The sequence below is a fragment of the Ornithorhynchus anatinus genome, chromosome 16 (genome assembly GCF_004115215.2).
Source record: "Ornithorhynchus anatinus isolate Pmale09 chromosome 16, mOrnAna1.pri.v4, whole genome shotgun sequence".
Lineage (NCBI taxonomy): Eukaryota > Metazoa > Chordata > Mammalia > Monotremata > Ornithorhynchidae > Ornithorhynchus > Ornithorhynchus anatinus.
Genome location: NC_041743.1, coordinates 3989757 through 4004463, shown reverse-complemented (window position 1 = coordinate 4004463; position 14707 = coordinate 3989757). Strand labels below are relative to the sequence as shown.

Here is a 14707-nt window from a genome sequence, read left to right as displayed (position 1 = left end):
TCTAATCCCGGATCCGCCGCTTGTCTTCTGTGTGAACTTGGACAAGTCACTTAACTTCTCTGGACCTCAGTTCCCTCATCTGTCAAGTGGGGATTAAGACTGTGAGCCCCGTGTGGGATATGGACTGTGTCCAACCCCATTAACATATATCTACCTTAGCGCTTAGTATAGTACCTGGCATATAATAAGCTCTTAACAAATACCATTACAGACAAACAAGCAGACGAGGAGAGGCGAAGTTTCACCAGCTTGGGATGGTGTCCTGAAACCTCCTTTTTCCACAGAAAGAATATAGGGGGCATTGTTTGTGATCACCCTCATCTCATTTACAAAGTCTTGTGAATCTTGAGCATATGATTTCCCTTAGTGTAAAACATGCCTATGTAACAAATTATTAGTATTTTAAAAACAATAACAGAAAAGGACATGTTTAGCAACTGTTTTTTCTACCCCCTTTCGCGTTTGGAGAATAAAAATAAGTTGCTATCCATAATCTATTTGTATGTTTGGCTGCTATATAGACTGAAGATTCCTTGTGGCAGGGTTGGGGTCTGCCAAATCTGTTGTATCATATTCTCCCAAGCTAATAGTATGGTGCTCTGCACACAGTAAGCGTTCAATAAATATAACTGATTAACTGATATTCAACTTTCCATCACGCAGGAGATGCTGACAGAAATGTGCGCCGGTCCCTGTGTGGCATTAGAGATTCAAGAAGGTGGTGCGTCCAAGACATTCCGAGAGTTCTGCGGGCCTGCTGACCCTGTAAGTGTCTGCATTATCTTAACAATAAGGCAGGGCCTAAATATTTTGAACGAAAGCATTTCAGTAGGGTAGATTCCAGCAAGGTGCATTATGCGTATTTTCAGTCCTGCACTCCAAAAACAGAGGAAACCTGATTTTTCCTATGGACTCGAGCGACGCGCCGTAACATTAAAAAGTAATTTTTTATTTGTTTTGAGTTGGGCCCCTGTATCATGGCCTGAGAAAAGCAAAAGGACTTCTCCGATATGATCATGGCATAATGACGTAGAGGCTAGAATGTAAAGTTATTTCCTCTCTCTTTTCCTGGCTAACCGAGCTGCTGATTCACCAGTCCAGAGAGAGATTATGTCAGGTCCTGTTATTTGGAACAGCATTGCCTTAACCTAGTAAACAAATTCATTCTGTGGGGCCGGGGAAGTACTTGAGGGTGAGGGCGTGTCTCCCCTTGGCTTGTTTGTATATTCGAAGTTACTTCTTGGAGATTTTCTTTCCCCCACCGGGCGAATTTCTGTTCAGGGATTTTCTTCCCTGAGTCGTGCGAATTAAGAGTGGATCTAGGGGGAGAAACAAGAGGGTAGACGGGATTTTTGAAGGATGCATGGATTTCATTTGTCCACGCTACCATTTCCTGCTGTTTGTGGGCACCATCAGAGTGAACTTTGGGGCTGTCTTTTGGTTTGGATTTTATGGAAACTGGTGTTTGCCTAAGATTGTGTCCTTGGGTCCTTTTACCTAGTGAGAAGAGAAGTGGAAGGAAGGAACGGGCTTGGCTAACGGGGTGAAGAGTGACACTGATAGGTGAGGGCAAGTGTTGAAAAATTGCGTAGTCACACAAAGGTTTACTACTGCTAATCATAATATCCATTAATTAATAATAACTAACATAATAATCATTAATATAACAGTATTAAGGCTTTGTGTGAGTAGGCAATTTTTAAATTATTATGTTACTTAAGCACTTACTATGCCCCAGTCACTGTTCTAAACACTGGGGTAAATACAAGTTAAGGAGGTCGGACCCAGTCCCTGTCCCACATGGGGCTCACACTCTTAATCCCCATTTCACATATGAGGAAACTGAGGCTCAGAGAAGTGAAATGACTTGCCCAAGGACACACGACAGATATGTGGCAGAGCTGGGATTAGAACCCAGGTCCTTCTGACTCCCAGGCCCGGGCTCTAGCCTCTAAGCCCCGCTGTGGGTGTAACGGAGTATCGTTCGAACGTGGGTCTGGGCTGTTCCCGACCTAGGCAGCTTTCCCCTCTTTCTTCCATCGGTAATAGTAATAACTGTATTTGATAAGCACTTATTTTGTGCCAGGCACTGTACTAGGCGCTGATGGAGGGAGCTTTGGCTCCAGGCAAGCTGTTAGAAACCGCCGGATCCTCCGGGGGGTGGTGGGACAAGGCGTCCGCCCGACGGACTGGGGGGACGTGAGCAGCTCCAGGCTCTGTGCCGTTCACCCAAAGCCGGGACCGCCTGAGCGAGTGGCCGGCCTCTCTCTGTCCTGCAGGACCTGCCTCTGCCAGCTCTCTTCCTTTCATTCCATTCATTCAATCGTATTTATTGAGCGCTTACTGTGTGCAGAGCACCATACTAAGCACTTGGAAAGTACAATTCAGCAATAAAGAGACACAATCCCTGCTAAGCTAAAGCCCAGGACTCAGAGGACCTGGGTCCTAATCCTGGTTCCACCGTAGGTCTGCTCTCTGTGACCTTGGGTAAGTCACTTTTCTGTACCTCCGGTACCTACAAGGGGATTTAGACTGTGAGTTCCACGTGGGACACGGACTGCGTCCAACCCTGTTATCTTGCCCAGCGTTTAGCACGGTGCCTGGCTCATAGTAAGTGCTTAACAGATGTCATTAAAACAAAATCTCGATCGAGGCACACCCTTCCCTTACTTAACCAGGCCAAGGGAAAAATGGAGTCGATAGCTTCGAGTCGCTGTCCTCACGCTCCCAGAATCAATTAATCAGTCAGTCAGTTTTATTTATTGAGTTCTTACCGTGTGCCGAACGGGGTACGAAGGACTCGGGCGAGAACAATATAACATACACATTCCCTGCCCACAAGGAGCTTGCAGACTAGAGGGGTGACAGACTTTAATATAAACATTCATTCAGTCGTATTTATTAAGCACTTACTGTGTGCAGAGCACTACGTTAAGCACTTGGAAAGTACAGTACGGCAGCGATAAAGAGTGTCAATCCCTGCGCTCCATGAGCTCACAGTCTGGAAGGAGGGAGACGGACGTCAATGCAAATAAAGAGAATGACAGATATGGACAGAAGTGCCGTGGGCTGGGAGGGGGGAAGAGCAAAAAGAGCAAGTCAGGGGGACACAGAAGGGAGTGGGAGATGAGGAAAAGTGGGGCTTAGTCTGGGAAGGCCCCTTGGAGGAGAACATAACCATAAATATATCTCCCTCTCTCACCTGAGACACTTGCCCAATGCGCGGAGGTTGGAGGGAGGGCGTGAGCAGTGACACAGTGGAAGAGTGGGGTGATCTGGCCTGCAACATTGTAACGAGGCCAGATTTTTTATTCCCCCCATTAAAATCAATTGATTTCATCAGCCTCGGCCTCTGCCGGTTTCCTCTGCGGCAGCTGAAGCCTGCGGTGCTGGTTTGGCACGAGGCCGTCTGCCTGAAGTAAGAGAGCACATTAAGTGAACTCGATGAGACCACCTCGGGTTGTGACGGTATAATGTCACTTAGGCAGGGCAACTCTGGAAGCGAGGATGACTTAAAAGTTTTCTTTGCCACCCGTGGAAACGGCCCGATTCCCCACTGACCGATGAAGAGAGAAATGGCTCAGCTGGGGTTGAAAAGGAGACGATGGGCAGATAGGGCTCAGCCGTCGTTCTCCGTGGGAGACCCCGTCGTCGGAGGTGGTTATGAGGGATTAGGAAGACTATGAAGAATTGAGATTAAAAAAAAGTCTACAGCAAGAAAGCACATAAGCCTGCAGGCATGAATTCTCTCTTTTAAAAGGAACAAGGTATGGATTCATTTACACCCGCTCAGAGCCACTCTTTCGCAGCACACTGGAAATGTGTATCGATTTTATCGCAAGCGATCGTAGGATGTGCAAGTCTTACCATATTAATCGTTCTGCGCTGAGGGAAAAGAATGGGTACCTGAGGGCTTGGGATTAAGAAGTCTTTCTTCCCGTCCTCGGGGTCACGGTATTATTCACCCATATCGCGTTGCATAGGGTAACCCAGCTGAATAAAGTAGTCAATGGTCTGTTATTCTTTACATCAGAGAATGGGAAGGTGGGGCTAATTCTCTCAGCTGAGGTGAGACCCTCCAGACTGGAAGCTCGCTGTGGGCAGGGAACGTGTCTGTTGTTCTATTGTACTCTCCCAAGCGTTTAGTACGGTGCTTTGCACTCGGTAAGCACTCAATAAATACGGTTGATGACGACTGATGATGGAGTGGGTTCCGGGAGATGAAGGAAATGGGCAAATATTCATGGTAGGAATTAACCCTGCCTTAGATTTGAAAATGGATTATTATTACAGATCCGAGTAACGGGTGAAACCAAGATTTCCATGAGATTGGCTTTAGTGATAAGAGTATTTATATTAAGGGCTTACTGATTATTCTAAGTACTGGGAGAGACGACATATGAGGTAATACATTAGGGAATCAGTGCGGCATAGTGGAAAAAGCCTGGATCTGGGAGTCGGAAATCCCGAGTTCTAATTCTAGCCCCACTACTAGCCTGCCTGGCGACCTTGGAAAAGTCACTTCACTTCTCTGTGCCTCTTTTCCCTCATCTGTCAAATAGAGATTAAATCCTACTCCCTCCCACTTAAACTGTGAGCCCCATGTGGGACGGGGGCCGTGTTCAAACTGATTATCTTGTATCTACTCCAGGGTTTAGTATAAGGCTTGGTGCCCAGGAAGTGCTTAACAAATACCGTAATTATCATTGTTATTATTGTTGGGAATTAGACCGGTCCCTCTTCCTCGAGGGCTGAAGAATGCTAGCCCTATGTGGGACAGAGACTGTGTCCAACCAAACTACCTTTTATCTACCCCAGACTTAGAGCGGTGCTTGACTTTTACCAAGTGCTTAACAAATACTATAAAACGAAACAAAAAAGAGAGCCGCGTGCTCTCATAAATCAACAACGAGGTAGAGGGCAAAATTAGCAAGGCTAGCCTAGCTTTTTGGGCAGTTTGCCAGGCAGAATTTGACAACAGCGGGGCTTCGAGGTTCATGCCGAGTTGAAATCCTGTAAAGCTAGAGTGAACCTTGAAGGCATCACAGCTTCTTCAGCAGTTCCACCAGGGTCACTTAAGAACCATAATTCAACCACGAGGAACAGGTCAAAGTGACCAAAATGGAGTCTTTGAATTCTAGCTAGCATTGATTACGCCAATTCAGTTTCAGTAGGCGGACCACTTGAGAAGAATGGATGGTGGTGAGATCCGTAAGCGGTTGACCGAAGAAGGGCAAACAGGGAGGGCAGACTGTATGATTTAACGATGCGGTCGAGCACGGTCTCAAACACAACCACAACAGACACACCTGCCTGAAGGGCAGCAATCGGGGGGAGGGCGGTTGTCGCTCCCCATGTTTAGAGGCTTCACGGCAATCGGGATGTCGAGAACCAGTCCATTCATTCCTTCAATAGCATCTACTGAGCGCTCACTGTTGCAGAACACTGGACTAAGCGCTTGGGAGAGTACGCTATGACAATAAACAGTCACATTCCCTGAAACGGAAACAGGTCCCTCGAGGTAGCAAGTGGACCCAGTGGAAAAAGAGTGGAAGTCGCTCATTAGTCTTGCAGCCAAACCTACGCTCATAGATGAGACTTCGCCATCAGCAGTCACCTTCCAAAATGAAGGACAAATTGAGGGAGAGGCTTTATTTTTACATATTCTGCATTCTGCTGCTCCATTCATCTCCCTGCCGTCTTTACAGATGGTCCTGAAATCCTCAAAGTCCCCTAGGTAGACCAGTTTTACACACCACAAGGTATCAAGGTGACGATTTTGAATGATGAGGAGGAACGAGGAGGGGAAAAAACAATGAGAGTTGAATAGTTAAGTGACTACTTACACGAGGTAGTGAGCCCTACCATTTTTTTAAGGAACGCATTTTTACAAACACTTAACGGGCTGGCATCAAATTGAAACGAAATGGGAAGAGCAGAAAATGTAATCAAAGTAATGAGGCTTGAAAGAAGAAAAGTTGATCAAGGTAATTGGGCTGCATCAGGCAAAGACGCAGACAGAGTTACCTAGATGCCTACAGGTAAACAGACCTGGATTTATGAATGCCAGCTGACTATTTCCAGGGCATCTATTTCAACTTCTAAGGCATATTGACCAGGCACTCATTATTTATGGGTCTATTTACTCTCACTCCTCATTAAACTGACAGGTCACTGTAGCCCCAAACCGTACCCTGTTAAAGCAAGTATTCCTATTTCGACTCGTGTAAACGTTTCTTAAATCGGGCCCACTGCAAACAAGAAGCAGCCATCTTTTGATTATTCGAGGATTATCCACACCACCTTTCTTCTCCTTCCTTCTGTCGCTTGCCAAAAAGATGGTTCCTTTAGCTGTTTCCCTCTCGGCTAGCGTTTTCACACAAAAGTAGTCATGGCAGGGAGGAAGTGAAGCTCCAATCAGTGTCTTTGGCTATTCGTTACCAGCTCTGGCATAAACCATTTAAAGGAGGCTATTGGTTAATCTGAGGATTTGAATTTTTCACGTTGTCTCTGTTCCCCATTACCACCTGTAATGAAGAGGCCTGTGGTCCATCTTGGGTTGCGCAGAACATATTACTTTCTCTTCTGAGGGTTTTTTTTCCTCTCTCCAAGACCATCATCCTTGAATTTTAACCAAGAAAACACTTCGGTAAATGGTATTTATGAATGCAGTCTATGATTAAAGAATACGTGATGCAGAGAGTTATGAAATAGATGAGAAATGAAACCTCTGTCTATTTAAGCAAAACATTAAAGCAGCTGGTTCAGATGGCTCACCTGCCAATCACCTGCCGTTGAACGTGTGAAAAATGATATTCGGTATTGCTCTGTGGCCAGGATTGTTAATGATACCTCACAAACAATTAGTCCCCCTCTTTTAATGATTGCTGGCATGTGAAAGGCCCTCAGATTTTAGTAGCAAAGGTTGAACAAAAGAACACATGGAAAAACAGCAGGAAGAAAAGTTAAATAAGGATCAAGCCTGTCTCAGAGCAGGGAAGAGCCTGTAAAATCAGTCAGTAACTGGCTTCATATTTAAAGGACGGATTCTTGCCCCTTCCCCCCCGTCCCCCCACCCCTTCCTACCCTTCCCTTGTTTCCCACCTGACTCTCCCCTCTCCTTTTCCCATTGTTCTGACAAAGGCTCTGGACTGCGGTAAAGAGCACCTAATGCCTGGATTCAGACCCGCTGGCTGATAAAGCAGCATTTCCAGGAATGGGGTCCTGATTCCCGCTACAGTTTTTCTAAGGCCCCTTTTCAGACTCCGAACTCTGGCTCCACAAAGGAAACAAAGGAAAGAGAAATAGATCTATTCAAAGGAGAACCATTTTGGCAAAATTTACCCTTAGTACAAAAGGCTATTTAGTTTGGACGTGCACCTGGAATCCACTTGCTTCAAAAATCTGACAGCATTCATTTTTATAAAAATCACCTTAAAACATTTCAGAAGCCTAGACAGAATCCAAGTGTTTCATAATGTTGAATAATTGTGGTACTTGTTAAGCGTTTACTATGTGCCAAGGTTGGGCCGGACGCAGTCCCTGTCCCACTTGGGGCTCACGGTCTTAATCCCCATTTTCCAGATGAGGTAGTTGAGGTACAGAGAAGTGAAATGACTTGCCCGAGGTCACACAACAGGCATGTAGCAGAGCCGGGATTAGAACCCACATCCTTTGACTCCTTGGTGTGTAGCTCTTTCCACTAGGTCACGCTGCTTCTCTTTTTGCCTCTATGGCCGTTCAAAGGCATAATTTGAAACTGTAGCACTCACAAGCCACCCTCGATTGGAATAAAACTTGACTATCTTGTAGTTTTGATGTATTGGTTGATTAATCAAACTTGCTCATTTCCTTTCTGGGGCTCCCAGAGTAGCACCGTGGTTCACTTTCTGATCAGATCTGCGGAGTGAAGAGAGAGTGTTCCCGTTGAAAACCTTTCCACTCACGCACAACGCTCTAACGTCTTCTAATTCAGTGGAGCACGTGAGTGGCCTAGCGGAAAGAGCCGGGGCCTGGGAGTCAGAGGACCTGGGTTCTAATCCCGGCTCTTCCACTTTTCTGCTGTGGGCAAGTCACTTCACTTCTCTGTGCCTCAGTTACCTCATCAGAAAAATGGAGATTAAGACCGTGAGCCCCATGTGGGACTTGGACTGTGTCCAGCCTGATTAGCTTGTATCTATCACGGTGCTCAGTACAGTGCCTGGCACACAGGAAGTGCTTAACAGATACCATTAAAAAAAAGTTCTGGAGGTGATTGTGAATCTGTTTGTAAACCCTACCCAGGGATTATAGACTGATGAGAAATCTGAAGAGGCCAAGGTTTTACAATAGACTTCCCGAGGAAACCCTGGGCACAATCCTCCACCCGGACCTGCGTGTGGTCACCGGTTTCTGCTACCCAGGCAGCTCTCTGTCCAACGATGCAAAGATAAAGTAGACGACCGAATCAAGAAGTTTAGCATTATGTTCTCTGGGAGACTGGCAGGTCCAGAGCAAGTTTCCTGTGGGAGATTAAAGCCCCCTTTGGGGGACCTCTGTGATGAAACACCCTTCAGAATGACTTCCACAGTATGTTGCATACGAAGTTATTACATTACGGGAGGAGGTGGCCCATTCCCCCCCTTCCCTCCCGCCGCCCCTTCCTTCGGGGGTTCAGATTTCTGAAGCCAGGTGTGGCAGGCCTCCAGCTACCCGGGATCCCCCCACCAGGTCACCTCTGCCATTTTCCATGTGGGAAATGACTTTTAAAATGCCATAAAAGGTCAAAGACATGAATACTTATCCTTTTCAACTGAATGAATTCCCAAGGAGCAGATCTGACCTAAAGGGATTTTTTTTTTCATCGTGCATCATGTTTCTTAATATTTTCTGTTGAAATCGGGTGAATTACAACCAGCATGACTGGACCTTTCAGTTTTGTCATGGGATAGGCCAGTTAAACTGTAAAAAATGCCATCCCCTCTGGAATCCGAGAAAGATGTGTTCTGGAGAGAGATTCTAGGTTCATTCCTTCTGCCTCAGAATATTGGTGAAATGCCAAGAAAAGGCTTTCACGATGGGCATACAATCAGTGCGCCCAATATGATTTTATGCTCATTAAACCATACAGTCACCGGAAAACTGGATTCTCATGCTTGACTCTGCCAGGTACCGGCTGTTTTGTTGAATTTGTAATCAGTTAAGCACAATGAGCAAATAGATTTTTTAAAAAGTCAAACCTGTGTCAGTTGGCTTGATCAGTATATCATTTGAGAAATCAGGTATTTGGAGTCTATCGGTTGTATCAGAAGGAAGCAGTGTGGAGAGAGCAAAGGCCTGGGAGTGAGAAGGAGCCGGGTTCTAATACCGGTTCCCCCAGTTGTCCACTGTGTGACCTTGATAAAGTCACTTCCCTGTGCCTCAGTTCCCTCATCTGTAAAAAGGAGATTAAGACTGAGTCCCTTGTGAAACAGGGACCGTGTCCAAGTTGATTTGATTGTATCCACCCCAGCGGTCAGTACAGTGCCTGGCGCATAGTAAGCACTGAACATACCATTATTATTATCATTATTATTATTACCATTAAGTGCACGTGAATCTTTTTGGAGGGAGTCATCAATCATAATTTTAAAGAGCAGTTTCTGGAGTCGTGCCAGTCCAGTGTAGAAGCTGGCCGCTTGTAGGCAAAGATCACATCCACCAACTCTGTTTGTATCCAACTTGCCCAAGGGCTTAGTACAGTGCTCTGCCCTCAGTAAATGCTCAGTAAGCATCTCACTGATTATCTGATTTGATGATGCTGGTATTTGTTAAGCGCTTACTTTGTGCCGAGTACTGTTCTAAGCGCTGGGGTAGATACAGGCTAATCAAGTTGTCCCACGTGAGGCTCACAGTCTTCATCCCCATTTTACAGATGAGGGAACTGAGGCACCGAGAAGTTAAGTGACTTGCCCACAGTCACACAGCTGACAGGCGGCAGAGCAGGGATTAGAACCCATGACTTCTGACTCCTAAGCCCATGATCTTTCCACTGAGCCATGCTGCTTCTGATTTAAACTTCTCCCATAGGTAGAGTGAGCTCTAAGGGCCTCTGTTGAGTAGGGTTTGGAACCAGCCATTTTTTTTTCTGAAAAGAAAAGTTAGTATAGTGACACAAGTGGAAAAACTCTTGCCTGTCGAATGCTGTTATTTTAAAAGGGAGCCTTAAAGACTTCTTTTAATGGGAAAATAATGGAAGTGGGCAGGGTTTCAGAGAAGTCGTTGAGCGGAGTAGTTACCTGCAGAATGTGAAAATCGCAACATAAATGCTCCACCGCGGGATCTAAAGGCCAGAGTTAAAAATACCATTTGAATAAGAGTAAGTGAATTATTGTTCTAGGCAGTGCCTAGTAACTGTATCTGGAAAGAAAAAGAATCTTGGTAAAATGTCAAGACAACCTTTTAGGGCAGAACTCTTGGGTACCTTAGCTCCAAGAGTTCAGGAATAACTTGCCCTAAAATTCTGACCCCCCGGCATATTCCTTACTCTTGCAAAATGCATGCCAAAGGCTTTTGAATAGTTTTGAAGAAGAAATATTGATATCCAGGATCCCAAAGCAGAATATTTTTTGCAGCTTTCCTCTTTATCCCGTTTCCAAATTGTTCCATAAACTAAGAAACTTTTGCTTCAGCCGAGCTGGGTCAGATCCCTGCTGTCCATCGCCGTCCTCTCTCCTGGACCTTTTTCATTTCCCCGATTCTCCTCTTTGGCTCCTGATCATTTCCCCTTCTCCTCCCTCTACGTCACTCTCTCCCTCTCCCTTTTGTCTCTTCGTTTTCCTTTCCTAATTCTGGAATTCTTCGGTCCTCAGTTTCCCTCTCAATTTCCGTTCCTTTCTTTGCCTTCTGGCTTCTTCTTCTCTGATGCTCTCTCCCCGTTGTGCTCCCACCTCCTCCTTCATTTCTGCCTTTAATTTTTCGTTCTCACATCTTACTTCTTCTCTGTGCCACAAAACATCCCAAGATCCTTGCGCCAGAGAAGCAGCGTGGCTCAGTGGAAAGAGCACGGGCTTTGGAGTCAGAGGTCATGAGTTCGAATCCCAGCTCTGCCACTTGTCTGCTGTGTGACCTTGGGCAAGTCACTTCACTTCTCTGTGCCTCAGTTACCTCATCTGTAAAATGGGGATGAAGACTGTGAGCCCCACGTGGGACAACCTGATTCCCCTGTGTCTACCCCAGCGCTTTAGAACGGTGCTCTGCGCATAGTAAGCGCTTAACAAATACCAACATTATTATTAATTCTCTCCCTATAGACTCGTGGTCCATTCCTGCTGCTTTCTCTCCCCTTCTTCCATTCCTTCTTTTTTTAAATTGGCATTTGCTAAGCACTTCCTGTGTCAAGCGCCAATCAATATTCAATAGTATTTATTGAGCGCTTACTATGTGCAGAGCACTGTTCTAAGCGCTTGGAATGTACAATTCGGCAACAGATAGAGACAACCCCTGCCCAATGACGGGCTTTCTAAGCCCTGGGGTAGATACTACTTTATCAGGGTGGACACCGTCCTCGTCCCACATGGGGCTCACAGTCCAAGTAGGAGGGAATAGGATTGAATCCCCATTTTCAGTTGAGGATTAAATACCTGTTCTCCCTCCTACTTTGACTTTGAGCCCCATGTGGAACAGGGACTGTGTCCAACTTAATTAACCCCAGTGCTTAGAAGAGGATTTGACACATAGTAAGCACTTAAATACTGTTAAAAAAATCAAGTTCTTCCTTTAAGTAGAGAAGCAGCGTGTCTCAGTGGACAGAGCAGGGACCTGGAAGCCCAAAAACCTGGGTTTTAATCCTGACTCTGCCATGTGTCTGCTCCTTTTCAAACGTTATTCATAATTCAGCAAATGTAGTGTAGAAGGAGCTGGCTCCCTAGGAGCCCTTTTCTTCCTTTGTCCCTGAGTCAATGAGTGGCTGAGGAACAGTCAGTTAATCTTACTAGACCATAGTTTATCCACATAAAGGGATAACACAGTCAACTTCAAGGAGATAGGCACTGCCTTAACTCTACTTCATCTTTCAAAAGCTAACAAGGAAACCGATTCCATACTAACAGACGACGTGGACCCTTTTTTAAAAGACGGTATTGGTTAAGCGCCGAACTAAACTCTCGGGTAGATGTAAGATAATCAGGTTGGAAGATAATCAGGTTGGACACAGTCCCTGTCCCACAGAGGGCTCACAATCTCCATTTTACAAATGAGGTGACTAAGGCTCAGAGGAATCAAGTGACTTGCCCATATTCCCACAGGGATTAGAACCCAGATCCTCGGAGTCCAGGCCCAAAATCTTTCCACTAGGCCACGCTGCTTCGGCGCTTCCTGAGACATTGACTGGGCAAGAGCTACTGACAAGAGAGAGAAGGTAGAGGGACGTCAGTGATAGTAGAAGAAAATAAAAAAAGAGATTTTAGAAAACTTTCTGCTAAGATGTGATTCTACTGGTTTTATTGAGGGAGTTATTGCTGTATGCTAAAATGAATGATCCTACACCCATCATAAAGTCTTTCTGTTACATTTCTGAAATTCGTTTCTGCTCTTGCCTTTTTGTTTTAGCCCAAACATAGAGAATATGGCAAATAGGGTTAAAATAAACATGTAAAAGGGAGAGAGTGTGGCAGAGGAGAAAATGTCTTCGGGCTCCTGAAAGAAATAATCAGCTTGGATCTTGAGACATTTCTGCCACAATAAAAGAGATGATAAAAGCCTGACAACCGTAATCTCAAATACTTTAAAGTATAAATTTTCCTGAGAGTATTAAGAGGGTGTAACATACATTTTTAAAAGGACGGTCGTTTGCCGGGTAATGGCAAGCTTGAAATCTGGCAGCTGCTCTGAGGAAACTCAAACCCTTTCACTTTTCATTGGTTGCTTTAGGGAAGATCAACTAAACTAAGGAATATATTTTCCATGTTAAAAGTTTCCATTTCCCTCCCCGGCTTGCAATAGAGAAACGTCTCCCAGGACAGTATCGTCCTCATATATGTTGGGATTTGGAGTTAATCTATCATCTGTTGGAGGAGGTCGTCAAAATACGATATTTGGTGTTACCATCTCCATCCCAGCCCTATTCGCTTCCTTTCCTCAACATCGCTAAGTTCTTTTTTAAAGGGGACAGGGGTGAGTGTATTGAGCGGGATTATTATCGTATCTAAATCAAAGATTTCCAGCAGGCAGTTCGAAAGACAGAGGCAGATGTTCGAGAAGCAACATGACCTGGTGGAAAAGGCACAGGCCTGGGAGTCAGAGGACCTGCGTTCTAATCCCACCTCTGCCGCTAGCCTGCCGAGTCCCTTAACTTCTCTGCGCCTCACCCCTCTGTTTGCAAACTGGGGATCCAGTGCCTGTTCTCCCTCCTACTTAAACTGTCAGCCCCCTGGGATTATCTTGGGAGTCAGAGGTCGTGGGATCTAATCCCGGCCCCGCCGCTTGTCAGCTGTGTGGCTTTGGGCCAGTTACTTGACTTACTCTGTAGATGGGGATGCAGACTGTGAGCCCCGCGTGGCACAGAGTAAGCGCTTAAGCAGTAGCCTCATTATTATTATAACTGTGGTCCAGGTCCTGGGAGATGGAGTGGCCATGTCTACCTGAGGTAAAACCAATGCTAAATTCTCCAAAATCTATCCTAAACCCATCTTTTCTTGAGGCCTCCTATCAGGCATGTCAGGCGTGGTGCCCGTGGGCCACAGGTGGCCAAGTGTTAGGTCCTCTGTGGCCCACATGAGGGAGCCAGCGACAGGAGGAGAGACACTCGAGACGGGACAGAGAGAGGCAGCGTGGACCAGCGGATAGAGCAGGGCCTTGGGAGTCAGAGGACCTGGCTTCTAATCTCGACTCCACCGCGTGTCTGTTGTGACACCTTGGGCGAGTCACTTCACTTCTCTGTGCCTCAGTTACCTCGTCTGGAAAATGGGGATAAAGACTGTGCGCCCCATGTGGGATATGGACTCTCTCCAGCCAGATTAGCTCATAGCACTAAAGTAGAGTGCTTGGTACATAGCGCTTATCGAATACCATTTTTAAAAACATCTGCCGCCACTTATTCCTCTTCTCAGCAGCAGCTCAGAAGCAGCGTGGCTCAGTGGAAAGAGCCCGGGCTTCGGAGTCAGGGGTCGTGGGTTCGAATCCCGGCTCGGCCACTTGTCAGCCGTGTGACTTTGGGCAAGTCACTTAACTTCTCGGTGCCTCAGTTACCTCATCTGTAAAATGGGGATGAAGACCGTGAGCCCCACGTGGGACAACCCGATTCCCCTGTGTCCCCCCCCAGCGCTTAGAACAGTGCTCGGCACCTAGTGAGCGCTTAACAAATACCAACGTTATTATTATTGTTACTCTCTATTTCCCCGCCTTCCTGTGTTTACTGAGGCCACCAAATCCTCCATGTCTATTCTTTCAGTGATACCCCACAGTTTTCAAGTAGGTGCTCTTGCCTGTCAGATACCTCAGGAAATATTTATCCTTTTTTCTGACCAAGTAGCTGAAAAGGTAGCTTAGGTCATGGGCTTTCCCATTATGGCACCCAAAACATGCTTCGTTCTTGGCTGGCCTCTAACCGTCCATCTGAAGTTCTGCTTTCGGAGGTTCAACAAATTCCTCTTGAATCCTTTAAAAAGTACATTCTTCAGCATCTGTATCTTTTTTAATAGTATTAGGCACTGACTGTATGTTAAGCACTCTTTAAAGCGCTGGGGTAGTT

The 14707-nt window shown here is 46.0% G+C and overlaps 1 protein-coding gene across 3 annotated transcripts in view; it reads left to right on the top strand.

The window, feature by feature from the left end:
* NME7 (NME/NM23 family member 7) overlaps positions 1 to 14707 on the top strand; it is a 146027-nt gene that overhangs the window by 79133 nt on the left and 52187 nt on the right. For all 3 annotated transcript variants that reach the window (XM_001514197.5, XM_007668860.3, XM_007668861.4), the window contains one exon: positions 664 to 765. In XM_001514197.5, the coding sequence (XP_001514247.2) occupies positions 664 to 765 (102 nt within the window). The remainder of the gene's footprint in view (positions 1 to 663; positions 766 to 14707) is intronic.